Consider the following 23580-nt stretch of genomic DNA (forward strand, 5'->3'; position numbering starts at 1 on the left):
CACAGGCCAGGACAACTGAGTGATTAGTTAAAACTTCAGAAAAGAGAACAGACTTAGGCAAATAGCTTTTGAGATGTGGGTTACATACGTACACATTGCTGCCTCTGATGTTCTTTCAAGGCAAGGACTATTTCATTTTTCATTGTTAAGGGTTAAAATTCTAGCTAAACTGTCTAAAATATCTAATGAGTGGTCGCCAATAAATTATAAGCTTTAGCAAGAGTTAGGCTTTTAAGCATTTATTAAGGAAAACAAGAATTTGGTAAAGAGAGAGAGAAAGGCCTAGATTTCTATCTATTAAAGGGAGAGCACATTTCTAGCTCCCTTCTCCATCAGAGTCCAGAGGAAAAGAGCCTGAGACCGAGCGCCAGTCTCTTCCTTCCTCCTCCCACTAGTCCGCGTCACTTCCTGAAGCCTGGTCTTGCCCTCAAAGACCTTTGCTTCATGGGCAGAACTCTTCTACAGTAAGTATCCAGCAGGTGGCGTCATTCCAATCGTTACATCATCTCTGTGTCCCCTTTGCTTGGCTTAGTACCTGACATATAATGGGTGCTTAAAACTAGTTATGTGTTGATTGATTGATTGGCAAAGACTAATAGGTAAATTGATTTTATTGGTACTTCAGTACATTCAGTACTGATGTGGTTATTCCTTTAATCTGTGCAGATCACAACCTAGTCATACCTTATTACCTTGTACAAGTCTAATTCTTAGTTTCCTATATGTTCCCCAAAGGGCTTTATCCAGTGTGATCAAGGAATTCATCTATGCTTTTTGATTTTGTAAAGTTACTTTTAGAGCATGTGGATTTCCCATTGGTTAACTTTAATTTCCACTACATGGTTGACTTGCCTCCTGTTCCAACTGCGTTTCTCTGATTACATCCTTTACAAAACTTCTGCATGATTCTTAAATGGTAATTAATTAGTAGCCTCCTCTTGCCTACCTCATGTGTCTTCAAAGCCTTTAGGGTAAACATGAAATTTTCATTCTTTTACCACTGCAGCACTTTCTGACTGATAAGCAAAAATCACTCTAGAAGTTTATTGGTGTTAGTGTAGCAATAGTTGGAGCTACACAGGGAAAGGGGATAGCAAAATACTCTAAGGGCTGAGGATCACATGGATTGCTAGCTCATTGACTAGTGAAGAATTCATGACCACAACTGCTCATGCTATCTCCTTCTGCTTCAGTGTGACTGAGAAACTCCTACACCTGGGGTTGCAGGACAAACCATGGAGAAAGATCTTCCTCATTTCCATGTTGACTCTATTCCACTGTCTACTTGTACAATGCCTACTAGGTAAAATGTGCCTTCCATCAAAGTCTCCCAAACTCCCTTAATCTAAATAGAAATTGAGGCAATGTCATCAACTGCCTTGTCCCCTTTGTGCCTCAACACCAGGGCAGGAAGCAAGTTTCTTATTGAATTAAAAGTATTTGCCCTTGTTTCAAGGAGAAGCCTGGTATCATTAAAAGCACTGAACAGTTTTCCAAAGGCAATTCAGAATGCCCACCTATTCCTGATGAGCTCTGGTCCCAGCTTATTTATGTTGTTGTCTAAAATATATGTATTTATAGATCAGCTTTATAGCCTGTCTACTATATAAGCTGCTATAGTCCAGGCTGTAGTAATTTTTCATCTACTTGGCCTTTTCTTTGCAGATAGTTATGCTTAACCCTTTTGAGTGCTTATGAATCTGATTTGAAAGAAACTGAACTATTCTGTGACATGTAATTAACTCAATGTCATCTGCAAACAGGAACATCTAAGCTGTCTCACCATTATAAACTGGGGATAGTCTAAATTCAGTACTTAAGGAGAACACCATTGGAAGCTAAACTATAGTAGAGCAAATTTTCATTAAAGCAAGAGAAAAGAGAGATGAAGTGGAACTTATGTTTCTAAAAGTAGGGAGGAAGCTCCCATAAGAATAGAGGGAAGCCATCTGTGGAAGGAGAAAAAAATAATTTATTAAGTGCCTACGATGTGCTAGGCATTATGCTATATGCTTTACAAATATTATCTCATTTCGTCACATAATAATGTTGGGAGGTAGGTGCTATTATTATCCCCTATTACATTTGAGGAAGCTTATGGAAACGGAGGTTATGGGTCCCACAGATAGCAAGTGTCTGAGGGTGGATTCAGACTCAAGTCTTCCTGACACTAAATCCAATGTTTTATCCTCTGTACCACCTGGCTCAATCATATTGGCTATAAGGGAAACTTCGAGTATAATAGATTTGATTCTGGGTAAGAGTTTCCTTTAATTAAGGCAGTATTTTTTTTAAACAAAATTGAGAGAAGTGTTTATTATTGTTGTTGTAGTTTCTGAGTTGTTTGGGTTTTTTTTTTTTTGGTGGATTTTGTGGGTGGGGAATTCTGTAGATAATATTGGCAACTTGATCTTAAATAATAGGGATCATCCATTAACTTAGCACTTGTATGTTCTGTAGCACATAAATACAGTTTGGGGAATTACTACAACTGAGATCAGACAGAGGTCACTCACTAGATGTGACTGAGAGAAATCGTTTTTCAACCTGTCTTTGTGAAAATGAACTTCTGCAAAATTCATGTTAGCAACACCCCTTTTCCCCTTTCAGATACATGCTAGATATCCTCCAAATGTTTTTGACAAGCAATGTTTATTACTGTTCTTTACCTCACCTGATATTAATATTCAGAGAGTTGTTGAACAAAATTATCTCTGTTGCTACAACTTTCAAAGGATCTTGAACAATTTTAACCTTTGCAGGAGAGGCACTTTGTTAGACAAGAATTTTGAAAGTTACATTTTGAACTACTGTATTAAATGTAGATTTTTTCCCTTTAGTCAACAAAAAGTAAATATGGACCTTATATTCCCTTTGATTCTATTGTGTAACTGTGAGAAAATAATCTTCCATAGAATAATGTTTTTGAAAACCTGTTTTTCTTTCTCATACTTTCATTGGTTAGGTAGCATAGTTGATAGAGTACTGTACTTCTATTCAGGAAGATCTGAGTTTGGCTCCTACCTTAGAACCTTACTGTGTGAATCTGGGCAAGTCATTTGAACTCTCAGCCTCAGTTTTCTTATTATAAAATGGACATAATAGCACTTGCTTCATGGGTTTGTTGCCAGGATCAAATAAAATAAAATATGTAAGTGCTTTATAAATATTAGTCATTACCATGAATGATACCCACAATATATTTGTAGATTATTGTGATAATATTGTTCAGAGGTGGCAAATTAAGTATATGGATTAGCAGTTGATATTTTCTATGACCCTTTGTTTTGTTTTTTTTACAATAAATATAATCCATGCTTTTTGTTTCTTTTGTTTGATTTTAAGCTTGTGGGATTTTTCTCTCTGACAGCTTAAGAATTAATCTTTCTATACTACTATAGCAAACTATAGTCTGAGGATCTAGATCCAGGTGACCCTCTGTTTATGTGGCCAAAGAATGGACTTTACATTTTTATAAACTGGCCAGTGACTGTAGTTTCCTGAGATGGACCTCCTTTCTTTTTTATTTTTCTCTTTCTTTCTTTCTCTCTCTCTCTCTTTTTGGCAGGACAATTAGGGTTAAGTGACTTGCCCAGGGTCACACAGCTAGTACGTGTCAAGTGTCTGAGTTCGAATTTGAACTCAGGTCCTTCTGAACACAGGGCCTGTACTTTATCCACTGTGCCAAATAGCTGCCCCCTCCTATCTTTCTATGTAATCTAATCACATTTTATTTTTCCCCGATTAGTACCATATCTACTTACTCATGAAGCATATCAGGAACTATGCAAATGTTGTGGCTTCACTTTCATTGATGGATAAAATAATTTTGTTATATACATTTTACTAAAAATTTTTAATTATTTTGTTGTTCTTTATCCAGTTTCCTCTGTAAATGCATTTGGGATAAATTGTCTTTGAAGAGTCTCTCATCAGAGTTCATGTAAACTTTTTTTTAGTATCTGCAGTTATATAATTATTATTACATGTATATATTCAAAATGTTCTGAGAATCATAATTCTCAACATGTGAGGGGACTTTTGGCTTATAAAATATTTCTACACTAATAGTTTATTATTATTGGGAAAATTGAATAGGGATCACAAGACATGATTTACCAAAACATGTTATGACATTTAGTTTTGTGCTTTTTATAGTTGATAACTAAAAAAGTCCTTTTCTTCCTTGTAGGGTTTTTAAGTACTGGGGACCAGGCAGCAAAAGGCAACTATGGATTGCTTGACCAAATCCAAGCTTTACGGTGGATTGAAGAAAACATTGGATCTTTTGGAGGGGATCCAAAAAGAGTTACTATCTTTGGCTCAGGAGCAGGAGCATCATGTGTTAGCCTCTTGACCTTATCTCACTATTCAGAAGGTAATATGATTTCCATTCTGACTAAAATAAAATAAATAGAAATAGAGGTATTTGTTTTAAGAACAGTGAAAGAAATGTCCTATCAGAATTAAATGATAAATCTATATTATTAAAAAAAAATTCAACCAAAACCTAGGCAGTGATCCTTGTATGAGTTGTCTTCTTCATCCTCTTCCTCTTTACCATATCCTATCCCTGGCTAGTTTTTATTTCCCTTTCTTTTCCATTAAAAATGAGTCAATTCAAATTTGTGATTTAACAACAATGTTGGTTAGATCATCAATGCCTTTCTTAGAAATTATCAAATTCTACCTTGTTTTCGATCTTTTGCTATCTATGACCATAGGAGTCATTTAGGAAATCCTTAATCAGCTACGAGTTTTTTGTGATAATGACTGTGGGCGAAGAGGTGGTAAATATAACATGAAATAGAATATCAGAGAATTTAATGCATAGAGTACTAACAATGCCATTCACATTTAAGCCATCATTTAAAAAAAAATTATCTCCTTTAAATTGGGCCACAACTTAATAAAAAATAGTGACAGACATTTTAATTCATTTGTCACATTATTTTACTGAAACACTTAAGTGTGCAAATTGTATTTTTTAAAATATTTTAGTATGTTCGTATATAGGACAATCACCAACTCATAGAATTTCAGTGCTGTAAGAAACTTAAGACCTAGTAATCATTTAATAAATATTTGCTTGATTCAGTTGCCTAGACAAATCATTATCAAAGACTATTTTAATGACATTTGACATGTTTTATATCATTTTTACCAAAATTAGAAAAAATAATACTTACTTGTATAGGAGATAATAGCATCTGGGGGGGGGGATCTACTAGTGATACTTTAAATACAGATTTTTGGCATCTTCGCTATTTGGGATGCAGCCCTGAAACTGGCAGAGAACAAAGGTTTCATAACATCCAAAACAGATGCCCCCAAAATTCTAGTCAGTCAGTAAACATTTATTAAATGCCTACTGTGTGCTGCCCCAGCACTGAGGATATAAAGAAAACCAAAATACAACCACTGTTCTTGAGATCTTCAGGGTATTTGTTTTGGTTTTTTGTGAGGCAATTGGGGTTAAGTAACTTGCCCAGGGTCACACAGCTAGTAAGTGTCAAGTGTCTGAGGCTGGATTTGAACTCAGGTCCTCCTGAATTCAGGACCAGTGCTCTATCCACTGTGCCACCTAGCTGCCCCAGATATTCAGTTTTAATGGGGGGAGACAACAAGCAACCACAATGTTCAAAGATGTATAGAGGATAATCAACGACAGTAAGGCATGAGAATTAAATAGGATCAGGAAAAGCTTCCTTTAGCATGTAAAATTTTAGGTGGGACTTAAGGGAAGCCAAGAAGCATAGATCAGGAGGAAGCATAGGATACAACTAGAGAAAATGACTTGAAGTCAGGCCATGGAATGGCCAGGATGCCAGTGTCAAAGTGACTAACAGTGTTACTGGATGGCAGTGACCTCTCTACACTGTATTTTACTTACTCTTTAAGCACTATTGCTCCATTTTTAGAGATGCCTCTTTAACAGACAATTTTCAATACCATGATAATCTGGTTTCCAAAGGTGTGGCAGATACAATGTGGCAGTTGAAAGAATTGATGGTGGTGCAGCTAGGTTGTGCAGTGGATAGAGCACTGGCCCTGGATTCAGGAGGACCCGAGTTCAAATTCAACCTCAGACACTTGACACTTACTAGCTGTATGACCCTGGGCAAGTCATTTAACCCCAATTACCTCACCAAAAAAAAAAAAAAGAATTGATGGGATTGCAGGAGTTTGAGAAGTGACAGTTGACCTCTAGAGTTTGAGAGAGGACTAGTAGATATAAGCACATGCAGAAGCCTAAACAGAATTTCATTGTTGTACAATACACAAATGCAAATTAATAACAGTAAGCTTAGGTTATATGGTATTCATTGGCCTCAGTGGAAGAAGGAGGGGTAGTAAGGTTAAGATATCTTTCCAAAAAGGTAAAACATATTAGATTCTTTAGGCATTTGAAGAAGTAAGATTTTCTTTTCTATTATTTATTTGCTTATTTTGGGCAAATGAGGGTGAAGTGACTTGCCCAGGGTCACACAGCTAGTAAGTGGCAAGTGTCCAAGGTCAGATTTGAACTCAGGTCCTCCTGAATACAGCTCCACCTAGCTGCCCCAAGCTTTTCTTTACTAAGGAAAAAGGCTTAGAATAAGCTCCTTTTCCTCCTCCTTCCCAAGTGAATCAGAATGAATGCAGCCTCACTGAGTAGCAGAAGGGTGGAATCCTTCCCTTGAGAGGCTAGCAAGTGAATGAACTGGTGGAGCATGTGTGTCTTCTACATTTATAATCTCATATTTTAGGACAATTCTTGAATATTGACACTGCTCTTTGTTCTTTTCTTCACATTCTTCACAGAGAGACATATTCTCTGTACTTGAAAAATGATTGGTTTTTATTATGTCAGGTTCAAATCAACTAAAAGATTTCTCTTTGTTCTGAGAAATGTCTCTCTTTAAATAACATTTGTTCCATTATAATTTTATTAACGATAATTTGGATATGACTTTACAATACTTCAAAAGAATCTGATTCATTTTACTGATGCCTTAAACTGTGTTTTGCAATGGGATACATATAGGTCACTCTATTTTCTCTAAGCTCTAAATATCCCATATTAAAGTAAATATAAGACACGAGTACAAATAAACTGGAACATAAACTTCCTAAATATTGACCTAACCAATGCAGCATGGAGCCATTTAGAATTTCAGTTCTTAGTTAACCTTTGGGCCATCCTTTCTCTTAAAATCACATCTTACTGATTAAAAGAATGTTTTTTACCTACTTGATTACTTTTTTTTGTGAGGCAATTGGGGTTAAGTGAGTTGCCCAGGGTCACACAGCCAGTAAATGTCAAGTTTCTGAGGCTGGATTTGAACTCAGGTCCTCCTGAATCCAGGGCCAGTGCTCTATCCACTGTGCCACCTAGCTGCCCCAACTTGATTACTTCTATGATTTTAAAAGTTGACATAGTGCAAGCTACCAGAATCAGAGATTTAACTCTTTCTTCCTTTGGTAGCTCATGATGAGCTGTCAGATTCTAAACTCAGGCCAGCTTTCAAGTATAGAAAAGGGAAGATAGTGAACAAAACACTCTGATTTTATAATCTAATATCTCCTGTCCTGACATACTCTAAAAATAGAGTTAGACATCCATGCAATATAATAAAATATTGATTTATTTTACCTCATAAGCTCAAGTTTATTCTGAACCTAATCTAAATAGGGTATTTTTGATAGTTTTGCAAATCCTAGACTTGGAACTTGTGTAATTTTCTTTAGAAATAATAAATTCTTTGGGGAAAAAATCTTATTAGTTCCAATTGGAGAATTTAATTAGATATGGACAAGTTATTCTTTCAAATGCACATTACATTTTTTCATATATTTACAGTTAAGGGAGAAAATGTGAAACAAGTAATTCAAAGTATATCAGACCAAAATACTCCCACAAATTGAGCGTATTAAATTGATTTTATCTGAACATTTTTCCTAAATTACACGGTGCCTGGTTACTCTGTGAAAGAGGTAAGCGTATAATTTTCCTTTGACCTTTAAACTAGTGAAAAGCATATTGACATAGAACAGAGAATTGGATTGACTCCGACATTCATTTATTTGTGTGAGCTTTTTAAAGGTAAAAACTGAAAAATTCTAGAGGGGTAGATGAATAGTATGAATTTTCATTGGGGTGAACTTGTAAGGGTAGTTTCCTTTTCTTAACTCTTTATTCTGTGTGTAGAAGAAGTTCCTATTAAAACTAGTGTCAAATGGAAAAAAAAATGAGTGAAAGAGAGGCTGAAATAGCTGAATGCTACTGTACTGAGAAATTCACATCCCTGAGATACAATAAAAGCATTCTTTGCTCAGTAAAAGCTGCTTTTTTATATTTTAGATTTTCATTTGCATGTACACAATTTGCACCTGCAGGTCTGTTCCAAAAGGCAATCATACAGAGTGGAACAGCCCTGTCCAGCTGGGCAGTGAACTACCAGCCTGCCAAGTACACTCGGATATTGGCAGATAAAGTGGGCTGCAACATGCTGGATACCACTGACATGGTTGAATGCCTTCGGAATAAGAACTACAAAGAACTCATTCAACAGACCATTACTCCAGCTACATACCACATTGCCTTCGGGCCTGTGATAGATGGTGATGTAATTCCAGATGACCCTCAGATTCTAATGGAGCAGGGGGAGTTCCTAAACTATGACATAATGCTTGGCGTGAACCAAGGGGAAGGCTTAAAGTTTGTTGATGGTATTGTTGACAATGAAGATGGCGTTTCTCCAAATGATTTTGACTTCTCTGTCTCCAACTTTGTGGACAATCTGTATGGTTATCCAGAAGGAAAAGACACGCTACGGGAGACAATAAAGTTCATGTACACTGACTGGGCAGATAAAGAAAACCCTGAAACTCGAAGAAAGACCCTGGTTGCCCTTTTTACTGATCACCAATGGGTCGCTCCTGCTGTTGCCACAGCTGACCTACATGCCCAGTATGGTTCCCCAACATATTTCTATGCATTTTACCACCATTGCCAAAGTGAAATGAAACCAAGCTGGGCTGATTCAGCCCATGGTGATGAAGTTCCATATGTTTTTGGCATTCCCATGATCGGTCCTACTGAGCTCTTCAGTTGTAATTTTTCCAAGAATGACGTCATGCTTAGTGCAGTGGTCATGACGTACTGGACAAACTTCGCCAAAACTGGGTATGTTTTACTCTAAGGCAGCTTTCTTCTGACTGCAATGTTTTGTGCTTTTGGTCTTTAGTTAAATGATTACATTAGACATAGACTCCTGCACCTTGCATTCTTGCTCCAAAATTTTGCATTTGTCACAAGAAAATCCAGCTATTTCTCTCTAAGGTTTACTATAATTTAAGGTTACTTCATCCTATCAAATCATTTTTATAGGGGTAGTTGGATAATAATAACTCCACAGACCTTTTTTTTCTCAATGGGGCCTATTAAAAATAGCAGTGTTCTCAGGGGGAAAAATTAGTTCTTTCATTATACTGCATCAAACTTGAAGTACACCTTAGTGTTCTCCATCTCAAAGAGACTCCATGCATCTCTTGGGAGGAAAGGAAGTTATTGAAGAAGACTGTCCTCATGGGAAATTGTATAGCCAGGCTTATTGCATAACAACACAAAGGAAATTTGCCTCCTATTAACCATGGAGAAATCTCATCCTTATAACTGTGAAGCTAAACATATTTGAAAAAGGTATGGAAAACACAAACAGCCATTACAGAGATTTGGAAATATAGCTGAATCTTTACTGTGTAGATACTCTGCAAACATGTAAGGAAAACGACTAAAGCCACTTAACTGGCTAATAATAGGCTGTGTTCACAAATCCTCATCCTGTAACATCCTTTTGACAAATAATGCAGTATTGTTCTGTTCTGCCTTAGTGCTGAGCTCTTTTTCACCTTGAAGTTGCTGTACTGAATTAAAAATAAAGATGCTCATGGCATTAAGGGATGGTAAATCTTTCCAATGAACACTTATAGCAGGGTTACTCTCTTATAACTACAACTGCAGTGCAGTGCAGCAATATTAGCAATAATATTAGAAGAAAACAGATTCTCAGCTTGGAATCATGGAAATTTTAGCAACTTTCAATTTTTAATGAAACTAAACAACATTTAGCAGAAAATTTGTTTGTTTATTTGATTTCCATTTTAGTGGTGAATTAGTGATTTATTGATCAAGATGGGCATTATATCTAAGTGGCTTTATTTACTGTATTGTAGTCATTGTGTATAGATTCAGGGAGGGTGATTTTAGAACAATATTGCATTCCTAGAAAAATGTCGACACTAAGATAAGTGGGAATATTGCATTACTCTTCAAAAGGATGGTATGAGGCAAGGGTTAGTAAACACAACTTATTATTGACCCATTTAGCTGATTCAGGGATTTTTCTTTAATACTTGTAGTGTCACCACAGTAGAAATTTAAACATCTTCCTGAGTCCATATAATTGATGTTTATATTTTTCATATCTTTTCAATTATGTTTTTGTCTACCAAGACCTTACACAGGGGTACCTGAATCTAGAAAATCCCTATATGAAAAAATACAAACTCAAAAAAAGATTAATTAGTGGGTAACTATGTCAGAATGTTTTCTGATTTATAAAATATTCATTGAAATCATCAACCAGTTTTTGTTAAGCATCTGCTATGTAAGGTTTTGGAGGAAAACCAATGTATCACCATAATTGTGTGAAGATGTTTAAAATATGGTATCTGACACTGAGGGGCTTCCTTTCTTGTGAGCTAAAAAAAAATTATAAAGAACACTAGAGGACAGTTTATATATTCAAGCACTAATTTTCATACCACATATTATATGACCTATAAGAATTCAGAGAAGTGTAAAGACAAAATGAGTCAGAGTAGCAAAGGAAGAGTTGACTCTAAAAATATGGGTGAAAACTGGATTAACCCAGAGGATCAGGAGAGATTGTTTAAATCAACAATGCTGAATACAGGTAATAAGAAACATTGGACTAAGATTACTTGGGTTCTTGTCCCAGTTCCACAACTTCATAGGTATGTGACCTTGTCTAAATTAATTACTGTTTCATTATCTGATGGATTATAATATTTCTATCTATTCTATGTAACTCAGTGTAGCAGGTATTAAATGATATATTAGATGATAAGATCAGAGATATAGGGCTATAAGGTACTAAAGAAGCCATGTAGTCCAACTCCTTAATTTTTCACATGAGAAAAGTTAGACTTAAGGACATTAAGTTACTTGCTCAATTTGAGGTCATGCAGTAGTAAACATAAGAGAAAATTCTTTGATAAAGTGCAATTGATTGTTCAAGAAAGCAGTGCAGCTTTTATTATAAGTAATTGAAAGCCAGTATGGCATTTTGAAATAAAGACAGCCTCAAAGACAGAGAGTGTTCAAATCTTGCTTCTTATCTGTTCTTGTAGTGTGACCCCAGACAAGTCATTTGAATTCTCAATACTTTAAAGCAATTTTTCATGTGGTGCATTGGATCAAGGTCAGGGCCTGGAAACATGAAGACCTGAGTCCAAATCCAACCTCTGACACATAATACTGTGTGACATTGGGCAAGTCACTTAATCTCTGTTTGACTCAGTTTCCTCATCTGTAATGGGGATAATAATGATATTTACATATCAGGGTTGCTATGAAGTTCAATTGAGGAAATATTTGTAAAGCAGCTAGCATAATACTGGGCTCATAGTAGGTGCTGTATAAATGCTAACTATTATAATTTATAGTATTTTTACTATTATTATAAGTGACAGAAATAATTTTGACCTACACTTAAGGTAGGAGTTTTCCCACCTGGGAATTACCAGTATAATGAAATAAGAGAGGGAAATCTAGTCCCTGTATCTTCCCCCTATTGATCAATTAATCAATAAGCATTTATCAAGCAGATGCTACCTTTAGGCACTGTGCTACACCCTAGTGATACAAATATAAAAGTGAGACAGTCCCTGCTATCTAGGAACTTAACACTGTAATAATGCAGTATAACACAGTGGGGAATGTTAGTCAGGGAAAGGAATTTTTGATTTGATAATCTCAGGGATTTTAATTGGATCCATAGGGCTTTCAAACTCTTTCCTGTACTTGGTGCTATTGAGTTGTCTTTTGTTCTCACAGCAAGAGCAAGAGGTAGAAAGGGTCAAGATGTGGTACAGAAATGGTAGAAGGATGTATGGCAAGATTCCTATACTGAGTAGGCCCTGGTGTCCTTTTGTTTTGCCGCTGGATTGGCTGGGAAGTATGATCTAGAGCCATTTAGATATAATGGGGTCGGTGAGTTTTCACTTACACAACAATCAAGACAGCTCAAATTCAGGGTGGAATTCCAAAACAAAGTCATTAGCCTACCCTAGGAGGGAGGAAGGAAGAAAATAAACAGGTATTTAAATGTCTACTATGTGCCAGGCACCATGCCAAGCATTTAAAAATATTATCTCATTATAACAACCCAGAGAGGTAGGCGTATGGTCCTTGGAGGTCCAGTCTAGAGAGTCATAATTTTTGGAAAGAAGAAATAGTTGTAGGGTAAATGGCAAGATAACCATGCTGTGTAGGCCCTGGTGAATGAATAAATGGGTTGTGAAGCATGGACTATATAAATATATACAATATTATTTTTATTTGATTGGGTAGTATAATGGAAACAGTGTTATTGTTAAATTCTGGAATCAAGACAGGTGATATGCATGCTTTGAATATCAAGTTGAGGAATTTGTACTTTATATTATATATATATATATAACATGTATGTGTGTGTATATGTATGTATGTATGTATGTATGTATGTATGTATGTATATATATGGAGATGACCACGGTAGGCCATTGAATAAAGGAGGTGGATAATGACAGCAGTATTTTAACCTTATAATTTTTCCTATGATTTACCTTTCACACTGGATGATAAAGCATGGATTAGATGTGATCTGTCCCTAGTAGAGTATTATTGCTGCTGTTGCTCAGTCATTTCAGTCCTGTCTGACTTTTGGTGACCCTATTTGGGGGATTCTTGGCAAATATGTTGGAGTGATTTTCCCTTGCCTTCTCCAGCTCATTTTTTTAACTGATGAAGAAAGTGAGGCAAACAGGGTTAAGTGACTTGTATGTGGTCACATATCTAAGAAGTGTCTGAGTTCAGATTTGAACTCAAGCCAGTGCTCTATCCAGTGTGTCCCCTAACTGCTAGTGGAGTATAACCCATTCTAATAAGATAGCTGACATCTGATTTTTCAAAATTCTGTTTATACACAAGTTTTTAGTAAAGAATCCATTTGAGTAAAGTACTTTTTATTTTTTAAACATAATTTGAATTTATTCATAGATATATTCCATCATAAATAAGTGAGTATCTAAATTACATGTAATTTATCTAGAAATCATTTCATGTCTGATACAGTAAGGTAGCTTGAATTTACAAAACTATATGATCAACTCTATACAGTGCCTTCAAGTACAATGCATTACATGGATGTATAAATTAGTTCAATGACTGAGTGATTTATATAACACAAAGCATGATGGCTTCCTTTGGTTATTATTGCCATTCTCTAAAATATTAGCAAGTCAGGGATTTGCAGTTATTAATGGCTTATAAGCATGTTTTATAGTACCATCTGTCACCATTATATATGCTGCTGATGGGAGAAGAGCTTGTTTCAGTGAGACAAATTTATTATTGTCTCTTGAGTGGAGTTACAGTACTTCTGTACCTCCAGCACAGCCCCTAAAAGTCTGTATGCCATTTCTCATGTGCCCACTTGTAACAATGCCTAGCAAGTAGGAATGATCTATAAATATAACTTTTCAAACACTCTCAGAGCAGACATTTCTGAACTTCTAACTAGGTCTTAAAGTAGATAGATGACATCTGGTACCTCTTTTTGATGGACACAAGGAAATAAAGTTGGGATTGTATACTGGGCTAGCTATGAAAAGGAAATATAATATATTTTTTAAATAATGTATTGAAAACTCAATGTAGCCCTGCCTTGAATGATACATGCCACTCACTAGCAATGGATGTTTTGAAACAAAGGACTACTGGAAAGGGCTGTGTGAAAGTGTGTCTGGGTTTGTTCTCAAAGATTTCTGGGAAAAAAGACATGTGAAAATAAGGAGTAAGAAGGCAGAGTACAGTGATTCTCCTAGACTTCTGACTATTTTGGGAGCTATAGGAGTGACTGCCATTTTAGCAGGATAAAACATCTTTGTCCAAAGGAATGCAAAAGTAAGCTCATTGTGTGATCTGTTCCATTTCCATCTTTCTTTTCCCTAACCCTCTTAGTCCCATTATGGAAATGCTAACCATGCCATCATCTTTTCCTCCAGTCAGTATCCAGGAAGAACTTCATGAAATTTCCCCATCTTGGCACACATATTACACTACTGAAGTGGGCACACACAGTTAGTAATTGTATAGAGCAATGAATTATCTTACACTGGTCCTTCTAAAAAGAAAAAAAAAACCTTTCACTAACAATTTCTTGGTCTCCTTTGATAGTCAGGCCAAGTGTTGTTTTTTAAGACATTTCATACTAATTTCCTTTTCTTCATTCCAATACAGTGTAAGATCCTTGAGGACAAGGGGTATTTTTCATTAATCTTTTTATTCCCAACATCTAATATAGTATTTGGCACAATGTAGTTATGTAACAAATGCTTTTTGGATTAGATTAGATTCATATCATATTTTACACTCTTAGTATATCCAAAAGCTAAGCAGTTCTTTGTTCTGTATGGAATTCAGTAAGCTATTCACGAGTCAGGAACAACATGAAGAAAAGGATAGAGCATTATAGTGTATCTATCCACTGTTGCAAGAGGAATAGAGTATTAGGGGTAGGGTAAAGAAGACTTGGGTTCAAATCCTACTTCCATCATTTAATAGTCTTATGACCCTGAGCTAGGCACTTAACTGCTATGTGCCTCAGGCAGATCATCAGGAAGACCTACTAAGTTTTTGGACAGACAGGTTGATGACCTGTCCTTGATGGAAGCAGATCCATCTACTGATTAAAAATCATAGATTATTTACTTACTTCAGAATTATTTTGAGGCAGTAGAATTTTTCACCCATTTGGATTATGAAAATGCAGAATATCATTAGAGGTGCCATGTTGTATTGTTAGTGATTCCTTCTTATTTACCTGTGTTACAACTCTCTATCTGAAGCAGATTTAAGGATAAACCCATATGATGAGCTGTGCTGTAACTGTATTTGGCACTTGTTACCTGCTGTTAAAAGAACTACCTTTTCTGTGGTAACTTTGAGGAGCTGTTCACTAGTGTAAAATAATTTTATTAAAAAAGCAACCAAAGCTGCCATGCTTCTATAATATCTTAACAAATTTTGATAAAGACATAAACTAAAATGCATTTGTAAGTAAATTTCCCCCCTTTTTATCCGATGTATGAGGCATTTAGACTATATTTTATGATCTATTGAAGAACATCAGTTTTTTTCTGAGAGAGTATACTATATTGGCAAATTGTATAAAGCTTGCAATATTAAGTATATGCTCTGCAAGTTTTACAATCTTTTAATCTGTGCAAGTTTCATCACATCTTTCATAATTATCTTTATCAATTATTTAAAATAAAAAGCTGTAAGCAAAAATATCCTGACATCCCTTTAGTTGTCATGGTTTAATATTTATTGGGAATGGGAAAGTGGTAAAGGCTGTCAGGATTGTGGTAAACAAGGAGATTATTCAGTTTTCTCTTTGATTTATGGGCATACTACGTCCCCATTAAAAAATTTCAATATTTATTATTTATTTATTTTTACTCCTTAGAACTTGTTTCAGTTTCTACTCACTTTCCCCCTGCATAATACTTTTGTATTAGGTTTATTATTATTCTTTTAATTTGGCCTAATAGGGTTGCCAGAGACTTGATGGATTTAGAGAACACTTTCCTCTCAAGTGCAGCAAGGTAAGCCTGGTAGTTAAATAGGCATATATGGCCCCTAATCACCTCCTACCTTTTCCAGAGACCATCTGTCTTCTTGTCCTTTGACCTTCATGATAAGGTACTTAGTTTTCCCCCACCTTTAAAAACTCAAATCTATAATTGTAGATGGCTTTTTAGCAGTAAGTGATAAGAAATATTTAGCTATATGTTACTTTAGGGAAAATCTATATTAGGACTATTACTCTAATAATAGTAACATACTCTGTTGCTAAGGGAGTGATGAATAGGAGATATACAACAAGGTAAGAGAAAGAATTTTGTGAATGTGAGAAAGTGGGTTGATGGGAGTTATCTTGTACTGAATAGGTGAGAGGGAGAGAGGAATAGACCCTCATAATCTAGCATCATGAAAATGTATATAGTCTTTACTAAGGAACTCTGAACATAAAATGTATATGTCTAATCCAAGACATATTCTCTGTGTTATATTCTCCTGGTTACCAGTGAGGTTCCTTTGGTACACATTCACATGACTTCCTTTCTGCCATTCCAATGTAATTTAGCAGATTACAATGATAGATGGTAATACAGTGTTGTATATAATCACAGAATTTGTAATTGAAAAGGGTCAACAGTCATTTTTTCTGTCTTATACCTGAAAGAAATCTGCCTTTTAACATACCTAACAAGTGGTTATCTAAAGAAGGGGAACTGTACTATATCTCTAAGCAGCTCATTCCATTTTTAGATAGCTCTCACTGTTAGTAAGATTTTCCTGGTGCTAAGCTTGTTTACTCTTTCCACTTTCTACCTACATCTGCTATTCTACCCTCTGAGGGCAAGAAGAACAAATTTTATCCCTTTCCCAAATGACAGATCTTGAAATACTTGAAGATTGTTATCATACCCATTTCTCCACGTCTTTTCTTTTCCAGGCTAAACACTACCAGTTCCTTTAATCAGTCCTCATATGCCACAAACTCCATGTGCCCTTCACATGCTAGACACAATTCACTTTATCAATGTGTTTCTTAAACTGTATTTAACTGGCCTTTCTTATCGCCTTCTCTCTAGAAGATAAAACTCCAGATGTGCTCCTACTAAGGGAGAGTATAGCACAACTATCAATTCCTATTCTTAGAACTTGTTCATCACTTAACATTACCCAAAATTACATTAACCTTTTTGGCTATCACATGACACTGTTTAATAACTCATAGTTATTTCATAATCGACTAAAACCCACATATCTTCTTTCAGACTGCTAACTAACCTATTGCTTCCCTATCCTGTACTTTTTTAAAGTTAATATTTTGAACCTTAGGATAAGATGTCACTTTCACCTAAATTATTTTCATCTTATTCGATTCATCCCAATGCTCTAAGATGTCAAGAATTTTTGGGATCAAGTCATCCAGTGTTCTCCCACCTAGCCTTATGTCTTTGGCAAATTTGATGACCATGCCATCTATGTCTTTTCCCATTTCACCAATAAAAATGTGAAATAGCATAGGACAAAGCACAGTTTTGTGGAGACTCTGTGCCACATTGATATTGGACCATTAATGATCACCCTTGTAGTCTGATATCCCAACAGCTCAGAATCCATCTAGCTGTGTGGTCCATACCTGTCCATCCTCTCCACAAGAATGCATGAAATACTTGACCATTTTATCTTTGTTAAAATCTAGGTACATTGTATCTAATGCCTAATAATAATGCCAAAAAAAGAAATAAGGTTAATTAGTCATGATCTGTTCTTTTTCTTTTCTTTTCTTTCTTTTTTGTTTTCATGCATGATCTATTTTTGATAAAGCCATGCTGGCACTTTGTAATCACTACTTCCCTTTCTATATCATTAACTATTCCTTAGCTTATTTATTCCAGTTTCCCCAAGAATACAAGTCAAGTCACTGGCTTGTTGTTTGCAGGCTCTTCTCTCCCTTTTTTGAAAATTGGGAAATTTATAATCTCCATTCCCATTCCCACTCAGGTTTCCAAATACATACCTACATGCATACACATACACAGTACATATGTGTATACATATATGCACATATATATACACACATTTCACATATATACACCTTGAACTCAATATGCTGCCAGCACCTGAAATTCAACAAGTATAAAATGGAGCTCATCATCTTTATCACTAAGCTTATCCTTCTACCAGATCTCTTACTTTCTGTTGATGAAACCATCATCAAAGTTTTAAAGTTATTTTTATTTTCTTTCTCACTCTCTGTGTCCAGTTGATTGCCAAATCAGTTTGATTCTACCTACATAGGCCAGCATCTCTTAAATTGCCTCTTTCTTTTGTTAATAGATTTCACACTCTAATTCAGAATACTTATCATTGCTTTCCTTGACTACCTGAATATTCTTCTCATTGGTTTCCCTGCCTCCAGTTTCTCCTCTCCACAATCTGTTCCTTACAAAGTTCTCAAAATAATCTTATTAATGGATGGGTCTGACCATAGCCAAACCCCAACTCAAAAATCTACAATTTTGCTTCAAGAATCAAATGAAAATTCCTTAGGTTAATGTATAAGAACCTCCACAGTTTGGCCCCCAACTAACCTTTACAGCCTTATTTCACATGATCTCTCCTCACTCCCCAGACATTTTTTTAGTAACTACATTGTACTAACAACTGTCCCAAATTCAGCACATTATTTCCTTTCTTTCTGCTTCCACACATAATATAGCACCACCTAACCTCTGTATTCTATAGTTTTTCTCTTTCAGGCTCAGTGTACATTCTTACTTCTCTCTGATCCATTCAACTGCAAGTTTCTTCTTCCTCCTCAAATTTTCTGAGAGTAGTTTTCTTGCATCTCTCCTTTATCCTGTTCACATTCTACCTTATATTATATATATTTATACATAATATGTCATCTCTGGCCCCTTCCCCCACCCAATAGAATGAAAACACCTTGAATTCAGGGCCTATATGTTGTCTCAAATTTTCTCGCCCCTACCGGAACCCAAAAATGTTCCTCGCTCACATCAACAAGCATTTATCAAGTGTATGATATGTGTCAAGCACATTGCTAAGTGCTATGATATGAAGAAAGGCAAAAAAAACCCCTACCAAAACACAACAAAACCCTGCCCTCAAAGTGTTATAGTCTAATGAGGAGAAAACGTGTATATAACTATGTACAAAGGAAATGTAGACAGGATAAACTGGAGATTATCAAGAGAAGAAAATCATTGCCTCTATTGATTAATGCAGAGTTCCTGCTTTGTAAATATTTGTTGAATTAAATTTGTAAACTAAAACTGTCATAGAAATTTAAACATTGTTTTCAGCCATGGATAATATTCTTCAAAATGCCCATTCCAAGTTAGTAGAAGTAAAAATGCTTCAAATAGGTTTACATCCAAATATGTGGTATCAGAAAACAACACTATAACAGACAGAAAGAAAAAGAAAGTTTCATTATTGCATCATTTCAGCAAATAAGCTGTTTTAGCTAAAGTTTCCTAGATAATTGCATCCTCCTTTACTTTTCTTCGCTTTGCTATGTAAAGTTGAGAGAAGCCAGTAACAGGATCCAAGCCTCTGAAATCAAATTATGCTGCCTCTTTACTAGGCAGTGTGTCTTAATTACAGCACAGATAGCTGCTTCACTACAAACTTTTTTTTCTTTCCTTGACATTCCAAATCTACTTGAAACACCAGTTCTGTACCCATTCTTAATGTAAATGAACTCAACCACTACTTTACCTTAAGCAAAAAACATCTGATATGTACTGTCTAAACCCAATGCCTCAAAGTAACTGAAAGCTTGACAGTACCTTCATCCTATCAGTCTTAGGAAAACTCATTCCTACTTCTTCATTCAGCAGTCATTTCTTAAGGGCCTTCCCTGTACAAGGAAGTATATTAAGTTCTGAGAGTACAGAAATACAAATGCCTTGGTGCCATGGTCCCCCATAAGGTTGCATTCTACTTCGGAGCAGTAGGGGTGGGAAAGATGGTGTAGTACACATACCCATTTAAGTACAATACAAGGTGAAGGCCAAAAAAAAAAAGATCTAAATGTCACAGGGAAATCTGAATAGGGAGAAGTCCTTTTAATTTGGGAAGGCTTCACACAGAATAGGTGAGCTGAAGCTTTAATAAAGGGAAGAATTCTGTAAAGCAGAAATGAGCAACGAGTGCACACTGGGCATTGGGAATAATGTAAATAAAGTGTTCAGAGGTAAGAAATGGCATGCTGAGTTCATGGAACAACGTAGTAGACTGAGTTTGTTGGAACACAAGGGAACGTAAATGGGGATCAACATGAAAATAGCCTGGAAAGATATGTTAGTAGCAGATGATGAAGAATCTCAAATACTTGGCTACTGAATTTATAATTTTTTCTAGAGGCAATACTCAATGATGTATGAGCAGGGGATATAGTGAAGATTAAGAAGATTATTTTGACATCTGAAGCAAAGCTACTAGTTCTAGCAGCATTCTTAATAGCATATACACCTGTGTCTAATAGAACCTAGCACCAACAATCACCCTTTCCCTTTCAAAACCTATCAATTGACCTTCACATATGCCTAAATGTACATTTAGGACTCCACAGTTCCATTCCTTAACCTGCCTATCATCTCAGTCTCTTCTATTTTTTTCACCAAAATTCTTTCAGAATTCACTTGGAGCCTTCTCTACTTCACTACCCACTCATTACTCCAACTCATTACTTGTTATATGGTTTTTGTCCCCAAAATTCTACAGAAGTTGGAATCTCTAAGGCTCCTGTGAGCCCTATTATAGCCAAATACTCTCCTTTTCTCAGTTTTCATTTGCAGTGACTTTTCTTCTTCAATTGAATTCTTGCTTGATGCACTGTGCTTCGCTAGTATTTTTGCTCCCTTCCCCTACTTCTCGTCTTACATTTCTTTTTTTTTTTTTTTTGGTGAGGCAATTGGGGTTAAGTGACTTGCCCAGGGTCACCCAGCTAGTAAGTGTTAAGTGTCTGAGGCCAGATTTGAACTCAGGTACTCCTGAATCCAGGGCCGGTGCTCTATCCACTCTGCCACCTAGCTGCCCCCTCGTCTTACATTTCTAACCAAGTCTTCTCTGTGTCTTTTCCTAAGTATTCTTTCTCAATACTGAGCCTTAGACCTTCTCTCCTGTTTCTTAAGCACTCTCAGGAATCCAACTATCAACTCTATGCTAATATGTCATAAATATCTTTCTTTATAAAGCTTTAACATTTCTCTGATGTTCTAGACTCATATTTCCAAATATTTACAGTATATCTATAAGCATAATGATGTGGTGGAAAGAGTGTTGAGATTGGATCCAGAATAGACCTGCTTTTCAAATCCTCCCTCTGACATTTAGTTACTGTGTGGCTATGAGAAAGACAATTTCTCTGAACCTCAGTTTCTTTATCTAGAAAATGGAGATAATAATGCCAAAAGTATCTAACTCAAAGTTATTTTAAGAATCAAATGAGCTAATTCATGCAAAGCATTGTGCAAAACCTTAAAATTATGTAGTTCTTATTGCTATTACAACTATATATCTCTTGAATTATACAGCACAACTGGATAGTACCTTGAATTCAACATACCCCAACCTGAGTTTCTCTTTTAACTCAAACATATTTTATCGTTCTGACTTCACCATTTCTTGTTGTGTAAATGCCATCAATCTTTTATTCAAAACATGTTTATTACTCTTGCCCCTTCTTCCTTCTCCATTTTTCCCATTTTTCTTGCCAAGATTTATTGATTACATCATTTGACTGTTTCTTGAATCTTTCCCTTTTTATATTTCAGTTCTCTTACATCCTACATAGCTTTAAAAAATGTACAACTCAGATCTTATCGTCTAGGCAGTACAGTCTGATAGGCTTCGTGTCTTAGTTCCCCAATGTTTTGGCATAAACACCCAGAATATAGCCCTACCCCTTACAGCAGGGCTTTCTAAATAATACACCTGATAAAGCTTCAGCCCAGGATGATTTTCTCACCCTAAAGCACTAGGTCAATAAACATTTATTAAAACTTTATGATGTGCCACACACTGTGCTAAGTACTGGATTTACAAAAAGAGGCAAAAGAGAGTCCCTGCCCCCAGTTAGCTCACAAGATCAGGATACCAAGCTCCAGATGTTGTCTGTCTCCATCTCTCACATGCTATGCACTGATTTCTCCATTTCATTCATTGGTTCTATACTGACTCACTTCTCTTAAATCAGTTGGCACAAACTCTTAGCACTCTGTCCATGATTCTTCCTTTACTGTAATCTCCATAAAGAGTTACTCCAGGGGCAGCTAGGTGGCACAGTGGATAAAGCACCAGCCCTGGATTCAGAAGGACCTGAGTTCAAATCTGGCCTCAGTCACTTGACACTTACAAGCTGTGTGACCCTGGGCAAGTCACTTAACCCCCATTGCCCTACAAAGAAACAAACAAAAAAACAAAACAAAAACAAAAACAAAAAAGTTACTCCAGAAGCTTAAGCCTAGCAGCTATTGCATGCCTTCTTGAATACATTCACAATCAGAATCACTTGTATCAGATATAACCTATACTACTCTTAAACTGGGTACCTCCAGAGTTGTAATACCATACATCCTACATGAAAGCTTTCCTGACCACCACATTCCCAGTTGTTCATACCCACCTCCAAAATTAACCTGTCTTCAATTTATTTTCTTTTAGGTGTATTACATAAACATGTGTGTATGTGTATATATCTATACTTTTATGTGTATATGCTGTCTTATTCAAGAAAAAGGAAGTTCCCTGAGGACAGGGACAGCTTCATTTCATCTTTGTATCCTCTTTTATCTAGCACAAGTTTCAGGCTTTATGAGTATATATTGATGGATCAGTTGATTGATTGGTGTGTGAACATCCATGTACTTTCATTTGAGGATATTGGAGAAGGTAAAGGAATAAAAACTTATTAAGGACTCAGACATTGTGTGAAACACTTTACAAATACCTCATTTTTTTCCCCGCAACAACAGCCCTTTGAGGTGGATGCTCTTATTATCCCCACTTTAAAGTTGGGGAAAAAATGGTTAAGTGACTTACTCAGGGTCATGCAGCTAGTAAATAGCTGAGGCCAGCTTTAAATTCAAGTTATCCTTACTCCTGGTTCAGTTCTCTATCCACTGAGCCTCCTAACTGTCACAATCCTCCCACTGAAATAATTTCGTAAGGAACTCAAGATGCCTCTGAAAGTCTAGGATCTCTTTTATAATATTTCTGCCCATCTCTTTTATTTCTATTTTTTTGTGGGTCAGTGAGGGTTAAGTGACTTACCCAGGGTCATGCAACTAGTAATTGTCAAGTGACTGCGGCCGAATTTGAACTTAGGTCCTCCTGAATCCAGGGCCGCTGCTTTATCCACTGTACCACCTAGCTGCCCCCTGCCCTTCTCTTTTAATAAGGTAAAGTTCTAGGTTTGTTGTATATAAATTCAAGACCATCCCTCATAATAGAAACCTGTGGGATATTGGGTATAGCCAGATTGTGGTGAACACATATAGGCCATGTAAATGACTATTTGTATAATCAGAATGGTTCTACAGCCCAGTTAGCCAACTTTTGGGGTGGGCTACCTTTGAAGAGGTTCTACATAGCTAGCTATGGTCCTGTTTCTGGAGAAATTTTCCTATGTTATAATGTTA

At 36.1% G+C, this 23580-nt stretch overlaps 1 protein-coding gene across 1 annotated transcript in view; it reads left to right on the plus strand.

Moving 5' to 3' along the window:
* Nucleotides 1-23580, plus strand: part of NLGN4X (neuroligin 4 X-linked) — a 457592-nt gene that overhangs the window by 423787 nt on the left and 10225 nt on the right. Inside the window, 2 exon segments of the mRNA XM_043995262.1 lie at nucleotides 4193-4378; nucleotides 8380-9169. Coding sequence (XP_043851197.1) covers nucleotides 4193-4378; nucleotides 8380-9169 — 976 coding nt within the window.

Source organism: Dromiciops gliroides, chromosome 3 (genome assembly GCF_019393635.1).
Source record: "Dromiciops gliroides isolate mDroGli1 chromosome 3, mDroGli1.pri, whole genome shotgun sequence".
NCBI lineage: Eukaryota > Metazoa > Chordata > Mammalia > Microbiotheria > Microbiotheriidae > Dromiciops > Dromiciops gliroides.